We start from the raw sequence: 17,248 nt of genomic DNA on the forward strand, positions 1-17,248 counted from the left end.
TTTGCACTGGATGAGATTTTGAAGACCACATATTCTTATTTTTAGTAATTTAAAATGAGACTTTATATGAGTATTCTTATATTTTAAAGCTGTCAAAAATGTAACTGTACCTAACCCATAAATTAATCAATGAAAATTTGTATGATTAACCTTTTGACTGTGTTGATAATACAGTTGAAAGTGTGTAGATTTAAAAAAGAAATGACTTATGGCAATTTTTTAAGAAATTACTATGACTTTACTAGAGGTTTTTACAGAAGTGATCCTTTCTAAGTTGAGAAGCCTGCGTATTCTGAAATCTGCTTTCAAGAAAGTGTACTTATTATTTTATGCTCACAGTAATACACTTGTAAGATGGCAAATAAGAAAATACTCAGAGTGAAAGTACATTACAGGTGACAGTTCTGCCTTGGCTGACTGCAGGGTAATGTCAGACAGACCAATGAGCAAAATACTGTAGCATTACTCTTCAGTCAGTGTACTGTAGGAATGCAGTAAAATGTCTAATATGTGGACAGGGACCTTGCTCAATTACCTTCAAGTAATCAGAGCCAATTGAACCAAATATCTTATACATAATCTATGCAGTTTTATATGACATAATGTTATGCTTTCTATAATGTATTGTATTTGATCCTGATGTTGAATCTCATCTTGACTAAATGTATGAGGGAGATTTTAATTTACCAGTAACAATATGCATCCATGAATAAGTTTTGGGAAACAAAATCACATTTGACCTAATATCTGAATTCTTTGCAGTACAGATGGGTTTCCTTCATATTGCTTTTATGTAACATAAGATGAGTATGGACTCCCACAATCTGTGAATTATTTAAATTCGGAATAAACAGGAGGCCATCTAAATTTTTTTTTTTTTTACTTTTTGCTCATAGTGTATAGGCTCAGTTTCATCATTACCCAGCTCAGGATAAGCAGTTACTGAAACTGGATGAATGAACATACATATTTTTCAAAATGCCACATTCTGAATCATTTGGTTTAAACAGAATAGCAATCCAATTTTGTTCTCCAAACAAAACCTCTTGATGGGGCCATTGTGACTTAACTGATCTGTTCAGAGTGTCTGGTGAAGCAAAGACGAAATGTCACTGACATTTGTACGTTTCAATGTGCTTGAACTCATTTATTCTTTCTTTGCTAAATATTGTTCCAACAACAAACAGCTGCCATTGGCAGAAGGAAAAAAAGCAGATGAGGCCTCCTCAGTCAGTTCTGCACATATTGCACTTGCTTGACTTACTGTCATACTTATGGTTTTTGTCATTGCAAATGAGTATAAATTATTTTGCAGTGGTAAGAGTCAGGGACCACAGGAGGTTTATTCTCTGTGCTGCTCTCTGTGAGGAGTAGAAGAATCAGTTCTTTGCTTCTTCACAATGATTTCTTTCTTCTTGATTTTCACAAAGTCGAAGGCCTGATCTTCCAGTGAACCAGTGACTCAGTCGAGGGCCCTCAGTGTGTGCGATTCCAGTGTGTGTACCCAGGTGGTCAACTCTGAATTATGATAGTCCTGGACAGATAACTTGTTAAGGAAAATAGATCTGCAACTTTGTTTGTTGCCCGATTACTTGAAATCAGTGTCAATTTTTGTTGATAAGTATTGTTTTATTCAGCATTAATCGTCAGTCACAGCTTACAAGGAAGTCTTGTTTTTACTGTGGACTTAAAGCTGCTTTTCACTGGACTAAAAAAAGACAAGTTTTGATGCCTTCTGACCAATAAAATGAGCATTTGAGAAAAAGACACGGAATTACTGCAATATTAGTAAACTATCTCAATATTACAACTGAAAACTCTTGTTTACCCTACACAACAGTTATTATGACCAGTGCATTTCACACTAAAATTTGTAGCGTGCAAAAAAATGCCCGTATAGCTGTTGCAAAAAACTGCTGTATCAATATTTTCTTTGTATTTAATGGCATGGTGCAGTCGGGGGAGGGGTAGTGACACTGTTTTAAATGGACATCGTGACCTTTTATTTTCTACATTACGTGCAATATGGAAGACCCATAAATTGCGACCCCCACCTATTCAGTTGTTTTGCAGGTATTTAAGTTAATATCTAGAAATTAAAAACATTCAAGAGCGGAAAACCGGCGACACTAAATGAACGATGCCGTCCGCGAGATGCTGTGCCGCGTGTATTTGCGTGTGCGTGCGTGCGTACGCCTGCTGTGCGCGCGTGTGCGCGAGAGGCTCAGGTCTCCATGCGGATGTGACATTTCGGAGGAGAGTGCGGCCGCCATTTTGAGTTTTGCCTCAAAACGGAACATCACAAATCGAGGGAAAGGGCGAGCGAGGGGCTGACCAGCGGGGCTTAGAAAGGAGGCGAATACCCACAGATTCACGTTTTAAACCGGGCCGAGAGTCGCGTGTAGGTGTAGTGGCGGGACGCGGCGGGTTTCATGTCGAGGAAGAAAGAGCGAAAACCGGCTTTTTTGGGCACCTCTCGCCGCGGAGCTCCGAGTGTCGCTGAGATTCCGAATTGAGAAGCGGGATTGAATGGATAGCTCCTTTCTCCGCTCTCCCCCAGACGAGGGACGCGCGGAGGAGCACGCAGAGTGGACGTGCGGCAGGGGAAATTACATTTAAATAAATTATTGCAAATATACATTAGTCTGCAAAGGTTTCCAAGAAAACAAATTATATATATATATATAGGTTTAGGCGCAGCGTTTGCTAGCTAGCAGTGTTTGTTTTCGCCAGCCGCAAGTGGCGGTGTGCTTGTAGCCGCCTTGCAGTCTCGCGCTTCCCGGGGTGAACGGCGCGCTCGCTGACGGCTCGCCCCGCCTGCCAGTCCAGCGGCTCGCGCGTGGCCCCCTCCACGGCGCCGAGATTGGGCGAATAGCGAGCAAATACGTGCGCGTGTCTCTGCCCGCCCCGCCGCCGGCCTCCCTGCCTCAGTCCCCGGCTCTGACAGCAGGAAAGGCCCAGGTCGTCTCCGAGCAGGCCCAGCCGCCCAGGCTCGACCTGTTTCCCCCAGCGGCGCTCCCCCAAGCCCCGCAGCGGCTGCTCCCCGCCGAGCCAGCGTCGGAGAAGGTCGAGGGCGCGGAAGAGGCGCGGCGCCGCGACCCAGCGCTCGCCGACATGAACCACCACCATCACGCCCAGCAGCAGAAGAGTGGCGAGCAGCAGCTCAGCGAGCCCGAGGACATGGAGATGGAAGGTGGGAGAAGGCCCCATGCCGCGCGCGCACTTCTTCGTGCGGAAATAGTTCACGTAGTGTAGTGTATTGTACACATACCTCCCGTGCCGCATCGCCCTTGCACGCGTTTCTTTACTGAAACGTATAATAATTGGTAGAGGTTTCTCGGAGAGCACGGCGGGCCCGGTCACACCGCACTCGCTGGCCGAACGAATCGCAGCGCGCCTCCTGTTTTTTTCGAGACGCCGGCGGATCTCTTGTTAAACAGCAGCACACACAAACCCCGAATACCAGGTTCTGGGTACCGCTAAGTGATCCTCCACCAGCCACGAGTTAACGGACGATCATAATGAGCTGTTTGGGCCACCTCGTCTCGGGATCATCATGTCTACCCTGACTCACTCACCGTCCGCCTCGTTACTAATCTATTACTGAGTGATTTTCTTAATTTAACTCCCGAATGGGTCGGGTTAACTCACGGAATGGATTAACAAACTGGGTAACCGTCCGTCCTGCGCCAGTGTACACTGACTGATAACTGGTTATCGTGGTTTGCAGGTAATGGCGGTTTCACACTTGCAGTTAATCCCGTAGCTAACTGCTAAGCTGTGTTAGCGATCCCTGATAAAATAGTGACTAACGTGAGCGTAATGCTTTAAAGCAGACACAGTACTAATATAGGCGCGGCCGGCTGTGTTTCGAATCGATATCAACAGGACCAGGTTAGGTTAACACACACATGCACTGCAGTTTTTCGGTGTTTCCGTACGAAATTGTACCGAACTAGCAAGTTTGAAGTTACGCTCCTAACGGGTTGAATCGTGTGTTGGTAGAGTGTTTCTGCGACAGCAGCTGACTGTTGCACTTATTTTGCTGCCGTGGAGCGAAGTGAAGTGGCGCTTTTTCTGCTGTCCGGGCCGGGAGAGAGGAGGTGAAGGCCCGCTCTGCCGCCGGTGTGTAGCGGTTATTTTATTCACCGGTTTGCTAGCGCTGTTTGATGCCGTGATGCCCTTAACTTGAGTTAACGGACGAGCCCCATCGTTTGCGCCCGCAGCGCCAGCGGTCGCGCTGTCGTGTCGCTCTGTGTCCGAACCGAATATATATCGGGCCCGTCTAGTATAACGGGCCGACCGGGAATTTCCGCAAATCACCTGTATTCCTACTCGGCCTTTTCCTTTCGGCTGCTCGGCCGGTGTGGCTGAACCAAATATTAACCCGACATGATATTAACAATAACTGGGGTTTTTTGGGGACAGTCCCAGTTCGTTGTTCGTTCCGCCGTGTGGGGGCGAACCAGCAAGTGATCGAGCGCGCGCGCGCAGGGGGCTCCTCGCGGATTCATTGTGACGGAGGAGCGGCGCGTGTGGCTCGCCATTTTTAATGATCCACAATACGTGTTGTTGTTGTACCGCGCGCATCTGGGTTTTTTCCATTTAAATTTCTTAAATTGCCACGGCAGGTGTAATTCTAACAAATTGTGCGAATCGAATGTGTGTTTTTCTAAATCCGCCGCCCTTTGCGAACGCAAAGCCGTATAAATGGCCAAAGTGCGGGTCCATTTCGTGCAAGTCATGGAGGGCTCGCGCGCAGCTTGTCGGTGCCGCGGGGGGGACGGGTCGCGCGCCTGTAGGCCTGTTCTCGCAGCCGAATCGCGGGACAGTCCGGTTTTCCTGCCCGCACCTGCCTCTAGGCCAACGGGCATGAAAACCACTCGGGTGTCAGTTACTTTCACTCACAAATAAAGGCCCATGGCATGGTTTAAATAACACCATTGAAAAGTCATAATTTTTGCATCTGTATTCTTACTGTTGGTGCATGATTGATTCTCTGTCACACGAGGTAGGGAGGTAAATCGAGCCCTTATTTTGACTTGTTTTCTTCTTGTTCGGCTTCATGTAAAAGTTTTCACACTGTCCTGCAGTGGCAAGTCTGTGGCAGTCATTTATAACCACTAGAACTTGCATGGTCCTGCAGTCAGGGCAGCCTATTTTGGCTCTTGCCAGGCAAGCGTTGCAGTAATGGATGTAGGCCTCATTCATTGAGCAGTGAAGTTAGATGCAGAAGTACAAGGGCATCGTAGTTCAAACGAGTAAGGCATTTCAAAATTATACGTATTACTTCTTTTCATTCCAGTATTGACGGGCACATTCAAACAAAACGGTAATGTGTGAAAGGTCAGCCAGCAGATTGTGCTGGTGACATGTCTTTTTTTTAATTTGTTGCTCTGCGGTTGTGTTCCCCAGAGTGTCGTTGCCTTTGCCATTGTTTGATGATAGGCGACCAATTCTTTTTTACCACTAACCAGGAGAAAGATTTTTCAGTAAATCTCAATGTGACTTTAGGGAAAAAAAAAAGTTTTTGTTTAAAAAGTTCTCTTCAGTTCTTTCAATTGAATGTGTAATAAAGGGGCAGAAAATTGTATTATTTTGTTGTTGCCAAAAAAGTTAAACACTCCCTGCACTCCTCCCAGCTGGGGACACAGACGATCCCCCCAGAATCACTCAGAATCCAGTGATCAACGGGAACATAGCCATGGCTGATGGACACAACACCACTGAAGAAGACATGGAGGACGGTGAGTGTCCTCAGTGCCTCGATTGCAGGAACAGCATGGCTGATATTGTCTTTGCTGTAATTCATATGAATTTCATATTAAAGATTGCTCATTTCTGCAGCGACACTCAAAAATGCTGTACATGCAAAGTGTTGAAGTTTGAGATTTTAAAGTGTACTATTTATAATTTAGCCAATGCAGGTACCTTGATCGAGGGTACTGAAGCAGGAGATGGGATTCAAACCTGGATCCTTGGATTTGAAGGTAACAATTGTTACCACTACGCCAATTCTTGCTGTTGATACAGATACCAGCTGGCGGTCAGAGGCCACCTTCCGATTTGTGGTGGAGCGCTTCAGCCGGCTCAGTGAGTCCGTGCTCAGCCCGTCCTGCTTCGTGAGGAACCTGCCCTGGAAGATCATGGTGATGCCCCGCTTCTACCCAGACCGCCCCCATCAGAAGAGCGTGGGCTTCTTCCTGCAGTGCAATGCAGAGTCTGACTCTACGTAAGACTGCCATCTCCCCTTCTATGTTCCGGTTAAACTGATTTGACCAACTGCTTGAATAGTTATCACTGTGCAGATTGGACGGACATGAAAATCACCTACAGGAAGCCTCCTGATGTTTGTATAAGAGGCCAGCAAAACTAGATATCTGCTGCTTTGCACTTCAGTGTGATTTATTGACACTTTGTCTACTTGATAGGTCATGGTCCTGCCATGCTCAGGCGATGCTTAAAATAATCAACTACAAAGATGATGAAAAATCATTCAGTCGCAGGATCAGCCACCTCTTCTTCCACAAGGAGAATGACTGGGGCTTCTCCAACTTCATGTCTTGGAGTGTGAGTTTATTGCATTCCAATTTCCTGTCATGTTTTTCAATAAGTAGGGGTCACGATAATATGATACGGTTCACTTCGCCTTAGTCCAGCTGTGTTTATGTGAAGGTATTTGGGGCATGTGTCCGGTTTAACGAGCCTTTTTTGTAGACGACTGTTTTGTCAGTCAGATTTGTGTCAGACGAGTGTTTTGTCAGTTTTTTCACCCGGTCGCAAACCTTTGATAGACCATACGCCATCTTTGTTTATCTAAAGTGAGTTTTCACTGAGGGTCAGCCATTTTTCTGCCAGTCTCTTTGCCAGCCAGAGAGGTGCTGGGAGTGCTGGCAGCAGCCTTTACTGCATTGCACAGGCTCTTATTGTTTTAAATGTGAGGGGGCCATGGTTACTGTACTGTTAACAGGTCTGGACTTCTGATCTGGAGGGTTGCGAGATCAGGTTCCTGGATTGAAACTATTGAAGTAGCTTTTGGAAAGGTGTTTGACTTCTGATCAGTAACAAACTAAATTCATAAATGCAAAGCCACAAGTCTCTTAAATGAATCAGTGGTGTGATGGAACACTCTTTCCAGACCATATGATGAAACTTGGGTTTCTGCACTGCTTTCAGGATGTCACAGACCCTGAGAGGGGCTTTATCGAGGACGACAAGGTCACTTTTGAGGTCTATGTGCAGGCAGATGCCCCACATGGAGTGGCGTGAGTTCAGCTACTTTCTTATTTGTAGATTTTTTTTTTTTTTTTTGTCTTTTTTGTTGTGCTCCTGTTGAACATTATCCATGGTGAAGATTTGGCGCATATTTTGGAATTTGTTTTAATCCAGTATAATTTCATTTGTAATGTCATAGGTGGGATTCAAAGAAACACACAGGATACGTTGGGTTGAAGAACCAAGGTGCCACGTGTTACATGAACAGTCTGTTGCAGACACTCTTCTTCACAAATCAGCTCCGGAGGGTTAGTGTATTGGCTGTATCTGTTTGCATAGGTGTGTTTGTTTTTTATACAAATGTCTGTATTCTGAGGAACATTGTAAGGGACACACCATCTGTGGCAGGCTGTCTACATGATGCCCACGGAGGGGGACGACTCATCCAAGAGTGTCCCGCTGGCACTGCAGAGGGTCTTCTATGAGCTCCAGCACAGTGACAAGCCAGTGGGGACAAAGAAGCTCACAAAGTCCTTTGGGTGAGCAACAGAATGTGGAAAAATGCTTAACCACCGTATGTTTGTTACCACATAGGTTACGCTGAAATTTTCGTGCAAATAAGGTACCTTTAGACTTTCTCTGAATTCTGCTACAGAGGAGAAAATGCAAGTAAAAATAAACAAATATATATGAAAATTTTTGGGTGAACGTGTTGGTAACATGAGGACCCAGGTTAGATAGTTTTGGGATATTGCATGCTGGGTTGCATTCCCTAATTACTATAGAGAAGTGTTGGTTTGCTATACTGTAGGTAGGTGTCACTCATCATATTTTTAAAAATGCTTGTTTTCTTCAAGCTGGGAAACACTGGACAGCTTCATGCAGCATGATGTGCAGGAACTTTGTAGGGTGGTGAGTACCCTTTTGTCATTTGTTATTCCCGTGTCCTCGGTCAGTATTATCCCAGTGCGGTTTGAACACTGTCCTGTTGCTCATTTCGACCTTGGCAGCATAATTTTCCACGGTCCTCAGTGTATTGTGTAGGAAGCAAGCTGTTTGACGAGCTGCTCTGCGTGTGTCGTGTGTGTGTTTGTGGGTGTGTGCTTCAGCTCCTTGACAACGTTGAGAACAAGATGAAGGGTACTTGTGTGGAAGGCACCATCCCAAAGCTCTTCCGAGGAAAGATGGTGGTACGTAACCTTCTTTTAGGCTTCTGCTTGTGCTGGGTTTTTTTTTTTTTTTTTTTTTTTTTTGTTTTTGTTTCCCTCAGGTTACATTTCTTAAACGACACTTGCTTTTTTTTTTTGTTTGTTTGTTTTTTTGCAGTCTTACATCCAATGTAAACATGTAGACTACAGATCTGAACGAATAGAAGATTACTATGACATCCAGCTCAGTATAAAAGGAAAGAAGAACAGTGAGTATATGTGCTGCATGTTTACCGTTTTTCATGACATCTCACTCCAGTGTGCTGATTCTTTCATTGTGGCATAATGTCAGCCACCCCCCCCTGCATGGTCAACTGTTTCTTTGATTTGAATTGTTGTTGTTACAGCTGTCGGACAACTCTTAAATGAGATCATCAGCCTGCCCTTTAGCACAACTGAAAATGATTCAAATCCTTGTTACTAAACAGTGCCGTCATCACCCCCCTTCACTTTTTAGCTTCAAGGTTAATAAAAACTTGTTGAATATACCAATTCTTATAAGGGCCATGTTGCATATTCGGGTATCTCAGTTTCAAGTTGTTTAAGAAACGGCATAGTGCATCTTGTCACAGTGATGTCCTAACCAGGGCTATGTTTAGAATGCATCTCAGCTTACACACAATTGGCGCTCGAGGTCTCATCTTAGCTCTGATTGGTTAGTCAAAGTGACTTAAGTCACAATTGATAAAAGCTTAATATAAATCAATTCAGTAAAAACATCAGAATTTCTCAAAAATAAGTCTTCAGGACTTATTCTATAAAAACAAATTTTATCTTTCTCATTTACTAGAAAAGGCCTTTTCTTCACAGCAGGCAGTTTTTAATGGACAAGAAGAAAATGCAGTTAAATCTGAGAAAATGTATCTTTGAAAATTCATAACTCAGGTCTTCCCCGAGGAGCAGAGTGCAGAGTTTTCTGCTAAGGCAGGTGGTGGTATTTGCAACAGTCTGACCAACTACCTTCTTGTCTATCCAGTTTTTGAGTCCTTCAAGGACTATGTTGCGGTGGAGCAGCTGGATGGGGACAACAAGTATGATGCTGGAGAACATGGCTTGCAGGAGGCTGAGAAGGGTGTGAAGTTCTTGACGTTCCCACCAATTCTGCACTTGCAACTCATGAGATTCATGTACGACCCCCAGACAGACCAAAATATCAAGATTAATGACAGGTAACTAATGCATTTGGCCTGTGTTGTTTTCAAGCTTGTTACAAAACTTGAAAATCACTAATTCGACAGGCTGTTGCCTTCGTTTCATGTTTGGTTTGAGCTACGGAAGGTGCAAACTTTTACGTCTCACTCTTAGGTTTGAGTTCCCCGAGCAGTTGCCCTTGGATGAGTTCCTACAGAAGCCTGACGTTAAGGATCCTGCAAACTACATCCTGCATGCAGTCCTGGTTCACAGCGGAGACAACCACGGAGGACACTACGTTGTCTATCTGAACCCGAAGGGAGACGGCAAAGTGAGTGTCAAGGAGCCAATAGTGAGAGAACCTTTTTCTATTTTGGGGGGGGTGGGTTCAATTGTTCTTTCTGTGTCCTGTTAACTATGCTCTGCAGCTATCATGGTACCTCTTTCTATTCTATGCTGTTGAACTGCCTTTCTTAGCTTGCGCTCCCTCTAAGCATCACTCATCAGCTCAGGAGGTACCTCTACTCTCCACATTCTTATACATCCCTGCTTCCACAGAGAAACTTCACATCCTATGGTGTTCCATCTTTTTCCATATTTTCTATTTCAAGTTATCTGTATGGCTTCCATCTGATGGGACAAACTTGTTGTCATGTGGAACTTTTCCATTCTACTGTATTCTTCTTATAATGAAATGTACTTCTAACTGTATTTAAGGTTTCTTTCTGTTGGTTTTGTTCATTTTCAATGTGCTCATGCTTCTTCAGGACTACCTGTGCTAATTATGCTGCAGTGATTGTTCCTTCTTGCATATGACTCAGGTTAACCCAGGGTTGGTTGCACCAGGAGAATCAGTTGACAGCACTCTTCTGGATATTTGCTTTTAACCTGTGCTTTGTAATTTTGATTGTGTTAAAGAACAGCATAATCGTGTGTGGACTGATGTCTAACATTCTGTCTTTTGGTCTCCTTGTCTTGTCGCAGTGGTGCAAGTTTGATGATGATGTCGTGTCCAGGTGTACAAAGGAAGAGGCAATTGAACACAACTATGGCGGACATGACGATGACTTGTCCGTGCGTCACTGTACAAACGCATACATGCTGGTGTACATCAGAGAATCCAAACTCAGTAAGCCACTCCTCTCTCTATACATATATAGGTGTATATACATTTGAGTATGAGACATACCTGTCAGTTTTCCAGTAAGGTGCTAAAAGAATGTAATCTCCTCTGTGCAGGTGAGGTACTGCAGCCAGTTACAGACATGGACATCCCACAGCAGCTGGTGGAAAGACTTCAGGAGGAGAAGAGAGTGGAGGCACAGAAGCGGAAGGAGCGGCAGGAGGCGCACCTGTACATGCAGGTCCAGGTGGGTCCCGTCACTCATGTTTCTGGATCCTCTCCTGTACATGTCTCTGTGAAGTGCTGAACTCAAGCGATCCTTGTGTTGTAGATTGTCACAGAAGACCAGTTCTGTGGACACCAGGGCAATGACATGTACGATGAAGAGAAGGTGAAGTACACTGTGTTCAAGGTTCTCAAGAGTTCCACGCTGGCAGAGTTTGTGCAGAATCTCTCGCAGACGATGGTAAGCCCTGGACATCTTGTCCACGACCACATTCATGTTAATCACGTCATACAAATTTTATTTATCCTAACTGAAGTGCCATGTCTGGAGCGTGTGTATTCTGAAGGGGTTTTTGAAGTGTTTAAATGTGCATTTCCTGCAGGGATTCCCACAGGACCAGATCCGGCTGTGGCCCATGCAGGCGAGGAGCAACGGAACCAAGAGGCCGGCTATGCTTGACTACGAGGCCGATTGTAATAAGTCTGTAAGTGTGCCAGGTTCAGTCTGGTATGTGTGTATGTATGCGAGCATACATGTTTCACACTCGTTGGTTCGTCACCATGACTTGGGCTTAAAAAAAAAAAAGTATGAACTGTGAATTTCATGTGGTGTTTAGCAGTGTGTTCTATGATTATATTCCACACCAGATGATTGACTTGAGTGACAACGAGAACCCGTGGACAATATTCCTGGAGACAGTGGATCCAGAAATGGCTGCCAGCGGTGCAACTTTGCCCAAGTTCGACAAAGACCGTAAGTGTCACTTGATCTGTACTCCACAATCATTTATAAAAAAAAAATAATTGGTTTACTATTGCAGTTCAAAAACCCATTTCCTACTGTGCTCCTCCATCATAATGGATTTCATGATAATGCAAAATGACTTTTTAATCATATAAAACTAATTGTCATAATTCAACTTTGGGTAATAAAATGGAATACCAGCAGTTGTGTATACTATGGCTTTTTTCTAGCATTTAAGCAAAATTCTTTTGACTTGCAGATGATGTCATGTTGTTTTTGAAGATGTATGATCCAAAAACAAGAAGCTTAAATTATTGTGGACATATCTACACACCTATATCCTGTAAAATACGTGAGTAAATTTCATTTATAGGTCTGGTTTTAATATTGTCTGCTACCGGAAGACCGTTTTCATTTGTTTTCTGTTCAAACAGGAGACTTGCTGCCAGTCATGTGTGAAAGAGCAGGATTTCAGCAAGGAACTAGCCTTATCCTCTATGAGGTATGTTCACTTTGCAACTTCAGGAGACTTGGCATCAGTGGTTAAACACTGTCTGCCTTTTCCTAAAGCTCTCTGTCTGCGTGAAGCCATCATCTCCACTGGCATTTCAGGGTCCAACAACCTTACTGACTCTTCGCCTATGTTCCATTCCAGGAAGTTAAACCGAATTTAACTGAGCGTATTCAGGACTACGATGTCTCGCTGGACAAAGCTCTGGATGAACTCATGGATGGGGACATTATAGTGTTTCAGAAGTAAGTATTTCTTATAAGTAAATATTCTCATGTACGGTGTCATTTGCTCACATCAAGATGCATTAACTTTTGTCTGCATTGGCTTCCTATAGGGATGATCCTGAGAACGATGCAAGCGAACTGCCGACTGCAAAGGACTATTTCAGAGACCTTTACCATCGCGTCGATGTCATCTTCTGCGACAAGACCATTCACAATGACCCTGGCTTTGTAGTGACACTCTCTAACAGAATGAACTACTTCCAGGTGAGATTTTCAGTGCCTGTTCTGGGTTGTCTTGCAGTGTTTGCAGTGTGTGTGAGCTTTTTTTTTTTTTTTTTTTTCTCTTTTCTTTTAAATTTTACAGAGCAAAATACTAGTAACTTGACATTTTTATTATTGCATATACTATAAACTTATTTTCTGTTTATTTGATGGTGTGCAGGTGGCGAAAACTGTTGCACAGAGGTTGAACACTGACCCCATGCTCCTACAGTTTTTCAAATCCCAAGGGTAAGTCCCTTTCATATCTTCCATATGGACTATTGTATTTTTATTTCCACGTGGATTATTATATTAGGATTTTAGAACCAAAGCAGGACACTCTATGACTTCTGGGGAACTGGGCACCTAGATATCAGCACATAGTAGCAGTGTAGGCCTTCCCTTTGAAACTCATCTTTTTCTTGGTACAGATACAGGGATGGACCAGGGAATCCGCTCAGGCACAACTATGAAGGCACCCTCAGAGACCTGCTGCAGTTCTTCAAGCCCCGACAGCCCAAGAAGCTGTATTACCAGCAGGTGAGGACCACTGCTTTCTGAGTTAGGGCAGTCCACCAGGAGTCAGTGTTTAACTTTTGAACCCCCCTCTGAACCCTTCAGCTGAAGATGAAGATCACAGACTTCGAGAACAGGAGGAGTTTCAAGTCCATATGGCTGAACAGCCAGTTTCGGGAAGAGGTAAAATGAGCGATTTTGAACCAATGACATCAGGAATGGTTGTGTTAGATGCTGGGGGAGCTGTGAGTGGACTCGACGTTTTCCCTCATAGGAGATAACACTATATCCGGACAAGCATGGCTGTGTCCGCGACCTGCTGGAAGAATGCAAGAAGGCAGTGGAGCTATCTGAAAAAGGCTCAGAGAAGCTCAGGTACAGTCAACACCTGGGGATGCTCTACACTTAAGCTCAGATGCGCACTTAACGTCAAAAAGCATGATTCCTCTTTCTTGTCTGTCTCCGCAGACTCTTAGAAATTGTAAGCTACAAAATAATTGGTGTCCACCAAGAGGACGAATTGCTTGAATGTTTATCCCCCGCGGCGAGCCGAACCTTCAGAATAGAGGTATGTGACACGGCAGACAGAAGAACATGGATGTGAATGTAAACATGGGATTTATGTGACTTTATTTCTGATGTGCCCCATTTCATTCCCTCTGTGGTAGGAGATCGCTCTGGACCAGGTGAACCTCGACAAAGAGACTGAGATGCTGATTCCTGTCGCACATTTTCATAAGGAGGTCTTTGGGACCTTCGGGATTCCATTTCTGCTGAAGATCCGTCAGGTACTTGCTCCTTAATGGGACGTGATGACGCTGCTTCTTTCACACGACATGTCCTTCTCCAAGTGTTGACATGGTGGAATTCTTGTGATGATACAGGGCGAGCCTTTCAGAGAGGTCATGAAAAGAATCCAAACCATGCTCGACATACAGGAGAAGGAGTTTGAAAAGGTGAGTTCCATCACCTCCAAGCCTGACATCTGCCTTCCGTGGTTGTTGTTGATACTCTGAACATCCGTGTAATTGATCGCTTTCCCATATACCAGAATATGACCATAGAGCAGCTGTTTCTCACAGGATAATATTAAATTGGTTTATAAGAATACTTTTGGGTTTTAATAGATTGTATCTGTCCTTTGACAGTCAAAATGCAATGAACAGTCATTTGAAGTTATATAACACAACAAACCTGGACAAGCAGGTAGAAGGGTGTCAGGACTGAAACAGGATCACTCCCTTCAAAGATTGTATGGTTGCATAAAACTTAAATCCCTTCAGTTTCATATTTCATCGTTTCTTGTGTACACAGAATGCAGTGTTGTGTAATTGAAAATGTATTAAAATGCCTTGTAAGTTCTTAATCTCAGGGATAGGTGCCACCAGCTGGTCTACAAGTGTCTCAGCAAAGCCCACGATTCCCCCCCCCCCCTCCTGTAACACTTTTCTTTGACAATTGTGCATAGTTCAAGTTTGCAATCGTAATGATGGGTCGGCACCAGTACATCAACGAAGACGAATACGAAGTAAATCTGAAAGACTTTGAGCCACAGCCAGGTAATGTGTGTGGCTACAGTTATGTGTTTTAGCTGCACAATTTGAATAGCTAATTCTTCATGTTTTGTCTGTGCATTTTGTTTGGTAGTAATTCTTTATAGTGCCTTGCTGCATGTTTTGCTATTAGTTTGTCACTTGTGTTGGCAGTTACTTGAGTGATGTGATCCAGCAGCATGGTGGTATCAGACCAACAAGCTGTTCTATGATGATTCTGTGTCTAAAGCTCTTTGTCTGTTCTTGATTATTTTGATTTTTCTCTGAGTTGTAGGAGAAAAGTTTATAGACAAATTAGGAAAAGATTCTGATATAACCTGTAAATATATATGGTATGGAGGCATGGCCTCTTTGAAAACAGACAGGTGAAAGAAAACAAACTATTTACCTGTTGTGGATTTCCCTTTTTCCCTCCAGGAAACATGTCACATCCACGACCTTGGTTAGGGCTTGACCATTTCAACAAAGCTCCGAAGAGGGGCCGCTACACGTACCTGGAGAAAGCGATCAAGATCCACAACTGACGACTTTCAGCCCAAGCAACTGTACTAAAGACTTTAACCAAACCTTTTGTGTGCACCACTTTTAACAACCGCAGTTTGAGTACACATGCACCACGTAGGAAGTTATCTTCTTGCTGCTGATGCTACTCAACTTATTTTTTTCCTCCGTTTTTTTCCCCCAAGGCTGTTCGATTTGGCTTCTCTGTAACTTGGCTGCCTATTTTGTCTGGAAGAATAATTGGATTTTAACAAGAGAGGAACGAGAGACTATGAACTTATAGGCGTTTCGTTTTTTTTCTTTTTTTTTTTTTTTTTTTTGTTTTAAAAAGAATTGTTATGGAGAGGGTGCTGCTGCCTGTGGGTGTGAGGGGGGCGAACGGACGTTGGAGGAATTGCATAGCCCCCCTCGCCGCTGGCGAAGGCAGAGCGAATAGCATACGCTTGCTAGTTGCCTAATGTGGTTGTCATATTTCCTGGTCCCTTAGTGCAACTAGTCCACTTCATGTTTACACAATTCTTTCTCACTTAGTTTGGTTGGAGGAATTCAGTTTGTCTTCAAATCTTGTATAATAAAAAAAAATCCACAGCATCCATTAAAAACAACAAAAAAAAGATAAAGCGTCTGTACTTCATCTTGCACGTTGGCACTTAATAGCAAAGATGATACATTTATCAGCACCGTTAAATGTAATCTTTGGTTTTGGTTTGGTTTTCCCCCTTTCCTTCCTCTGGTTTACGCATAATCTTACTGTCTCAGCTTCTGTCCCTTTGCTGTGGGTTTGTGATGGCGACATCAGCAGCTCGAGAGATTTTTACTGTATTTGTCCGTGTTGGCGTGAAGCTGCGGACTCAAGTATCGACTGGTTTAGGACCTGGAGAAACCAGTGTTTGAGTGAAGTTGCAGCCCTTTTCCTGGATGGAAGGAGTGCTCCTATAGGGTGTTGTAGTTGGCTTTGTAAAGAGAAATTCAAATTGTATATTTAAAGAATGAACATGTAAAATTAAACACAAACTTTTGTTGGGTACAAAGCTATTCAGATGTTCATATTCCTTGTGTGTAGTTTTTTTTCCTCTTTTTTTTTTTTTTTTTTTTTTTTTTTTATTTTGTTTTGGTTTCTCATTTCCATTTTAGTTCCTCTTTTAAACTAATTGCAACAGTGTCTAGTTAAAAAGTGCAGTACAAAGATGACCTGCAGATCACATTTTTAATTTTTCCAGTCCTGATTCCTCCCTGTAGCAGCGGTGTACGACAACTATTCCTGTATATTGCCTTTTTGCTGGAAAATGTATGTTGAATAAAAATTTTCTATAAAATCACGTTCAATAGTCAGCCTTGAAAATAATATTAATGGAAAACAGATATTGCACCTAATAATCTCAAGAGGGCAGAGCTACAGTGTAAAACTTGATTTTACAGACTTTTTATTTGAATCTAACACACCACACCCAGCTTACAGAGGAAGCTGATGGCACATGAACAGCAAACAGAATGAAATCTAAAGTTTTAGTTTTGAGTTTGCAGATAATTCTTGGCTTCTTTTTTTTAATGCTGACTCGTTTTTAGACAGCTTTTCCAAATCATCTTGCTTCTATAGCAATGATTTTTTTTTCCTTTTCATGGATTTGCACCTGTGGTTCACACATTACCTAAGGAGCTAGTAGGTTTTTTTTTTTTTTTTTTTTCTTTTGGTTTTTTTAAAAAAAAAAAAAAGGTTGGCTGACAGTCTAACCAAATTTCAAAGCCTGTCAATCAAATTTTAAGATGGTTTCAACCCTTGTCACTAAAGAGCTCACATGTGAAGGAAATGATGCTTTATGCCTGGACCACATGATGTGAACCAACCTGGTTTGAATATGGCCCATTTTTACATATTTTTTTTTCAACACATAGTTGTACTCGCAAACATGTATTTGCAGGTCAGAAAGGACTTTTTCTACGAAGAGGCTCCTTATTTCTCATGGATTATTTTTTGCTAAGCAATAATTACACTTGTGTAAAGAATGCATGGTCCCAGTTTACATGAACAGGC

At 43.2% G+C, this 17,248-nt stretch overlaps 1 protein-coding gene across 4 annotated transcripts; it reads left to right on the forward strand.

The window, feature by feature from the left end:
• The first annotated feature begins 2,775 nt into the window (after positions 1-2,775).
• On the forward strand, positions 2,776-16,533 carry usp7 (ubiquitin specific peptidase 7 (herpes virus-associated)). Of its 4 annotated transcripts, none has more exons than XM_018757393.2 (31): positions 2,776-3,193; positions 5,643-5,747; positions 5,919-5,927; positions 6,034-6,232; positions 6,432-6,570; positions 7,177-7,265; positions 7,415-7,523; positions 7,624-7,754; positions 8,073-8,127; positions 8,325-8,405; positions 8,542-8,632; positions 9,400-9,592; positions 9,729-9,906; positions 10,539-10,683; positions 10,794-10,924; positions 11,009-11,143; positions 11,286-11,387; positions 11,551-11,656; positions 11,907-11,999; positions 12,082-12,149; positions 12,303-12,403; positions 12,496-12,649; positions 12,828-12,895; positions 13,078-13,186; positions 13,268-13,345; positions 13,437-13,537; positions 13,631-13,730; positions 13,831-13,950; positions 14,047-14,118; positions 14,631-14,721; positions 15,133-16,533. In XM_018757393.2, exons 1-31 carry the CDS (start codon positions 3,115-3,117, stop codon positions 15,237-15,239), a joined length of 3,339 nt encoding a protein of 1,112 aa, XP_018612909.1. In that variant the 5' UTR covers positions 2,776-3,114; the 3' UTR covers positions 15,240-16,533. The 4 variants fall into 4 exon arrangements, with proteins under 4 accessions (XP_018612909.1, XP_018612910.1, XP_018612911.1 ...); XM_018757395.2 differs by having other exon boundaries at positions 3,028-3,193; positions 9,729-9,885; XM_018757394.2 differs by lacking the exon at positions 5,919-5,927.
• The last annotated feature ends 715 nt before the right edge of the window (positions 16,534-17,248 follow it).

The sequence above is a fragment of the Scleropages formosus genome, chromosome 8 (genome assembly GCF_900964775.1).
Source record: "Scleropages formosus chromosome 8, fSclFor1.1, whole genome shotgun sequence".
Lineage (NCBI taxonomy): Eukaryota > Metazoa > Chordata > Actinopteri > Osteoglossiformes > Osteoglossidae > Scleropages > Scleropages formosus.

Excerpts from the sequence above, each read along its gene's own strand:
- usp7 (XM_018757393.2), top strand. The coding sequence starts at position 3,115 with ATGAACCACCACCATCACGCCCAGCAGCAGAAGAGTGGCGAGCAGCAG. Across the intron at positions 12,896-13,077 it reads CAGTTTTTCAAATCCCAAGG|ATACAGGGATGGACCAGGGA; the intron begins GTAAGTCCCTTT and ends TTCTTGGTACAG. Across the intron at positions 13,538-13,630 it reads AAAGGCTCAGAGAAGCTCAG|ACTCTTAGAAATTGTAAGCT; the intron begins GTACAGTCAACA and ends CTGTCTCCGCAG.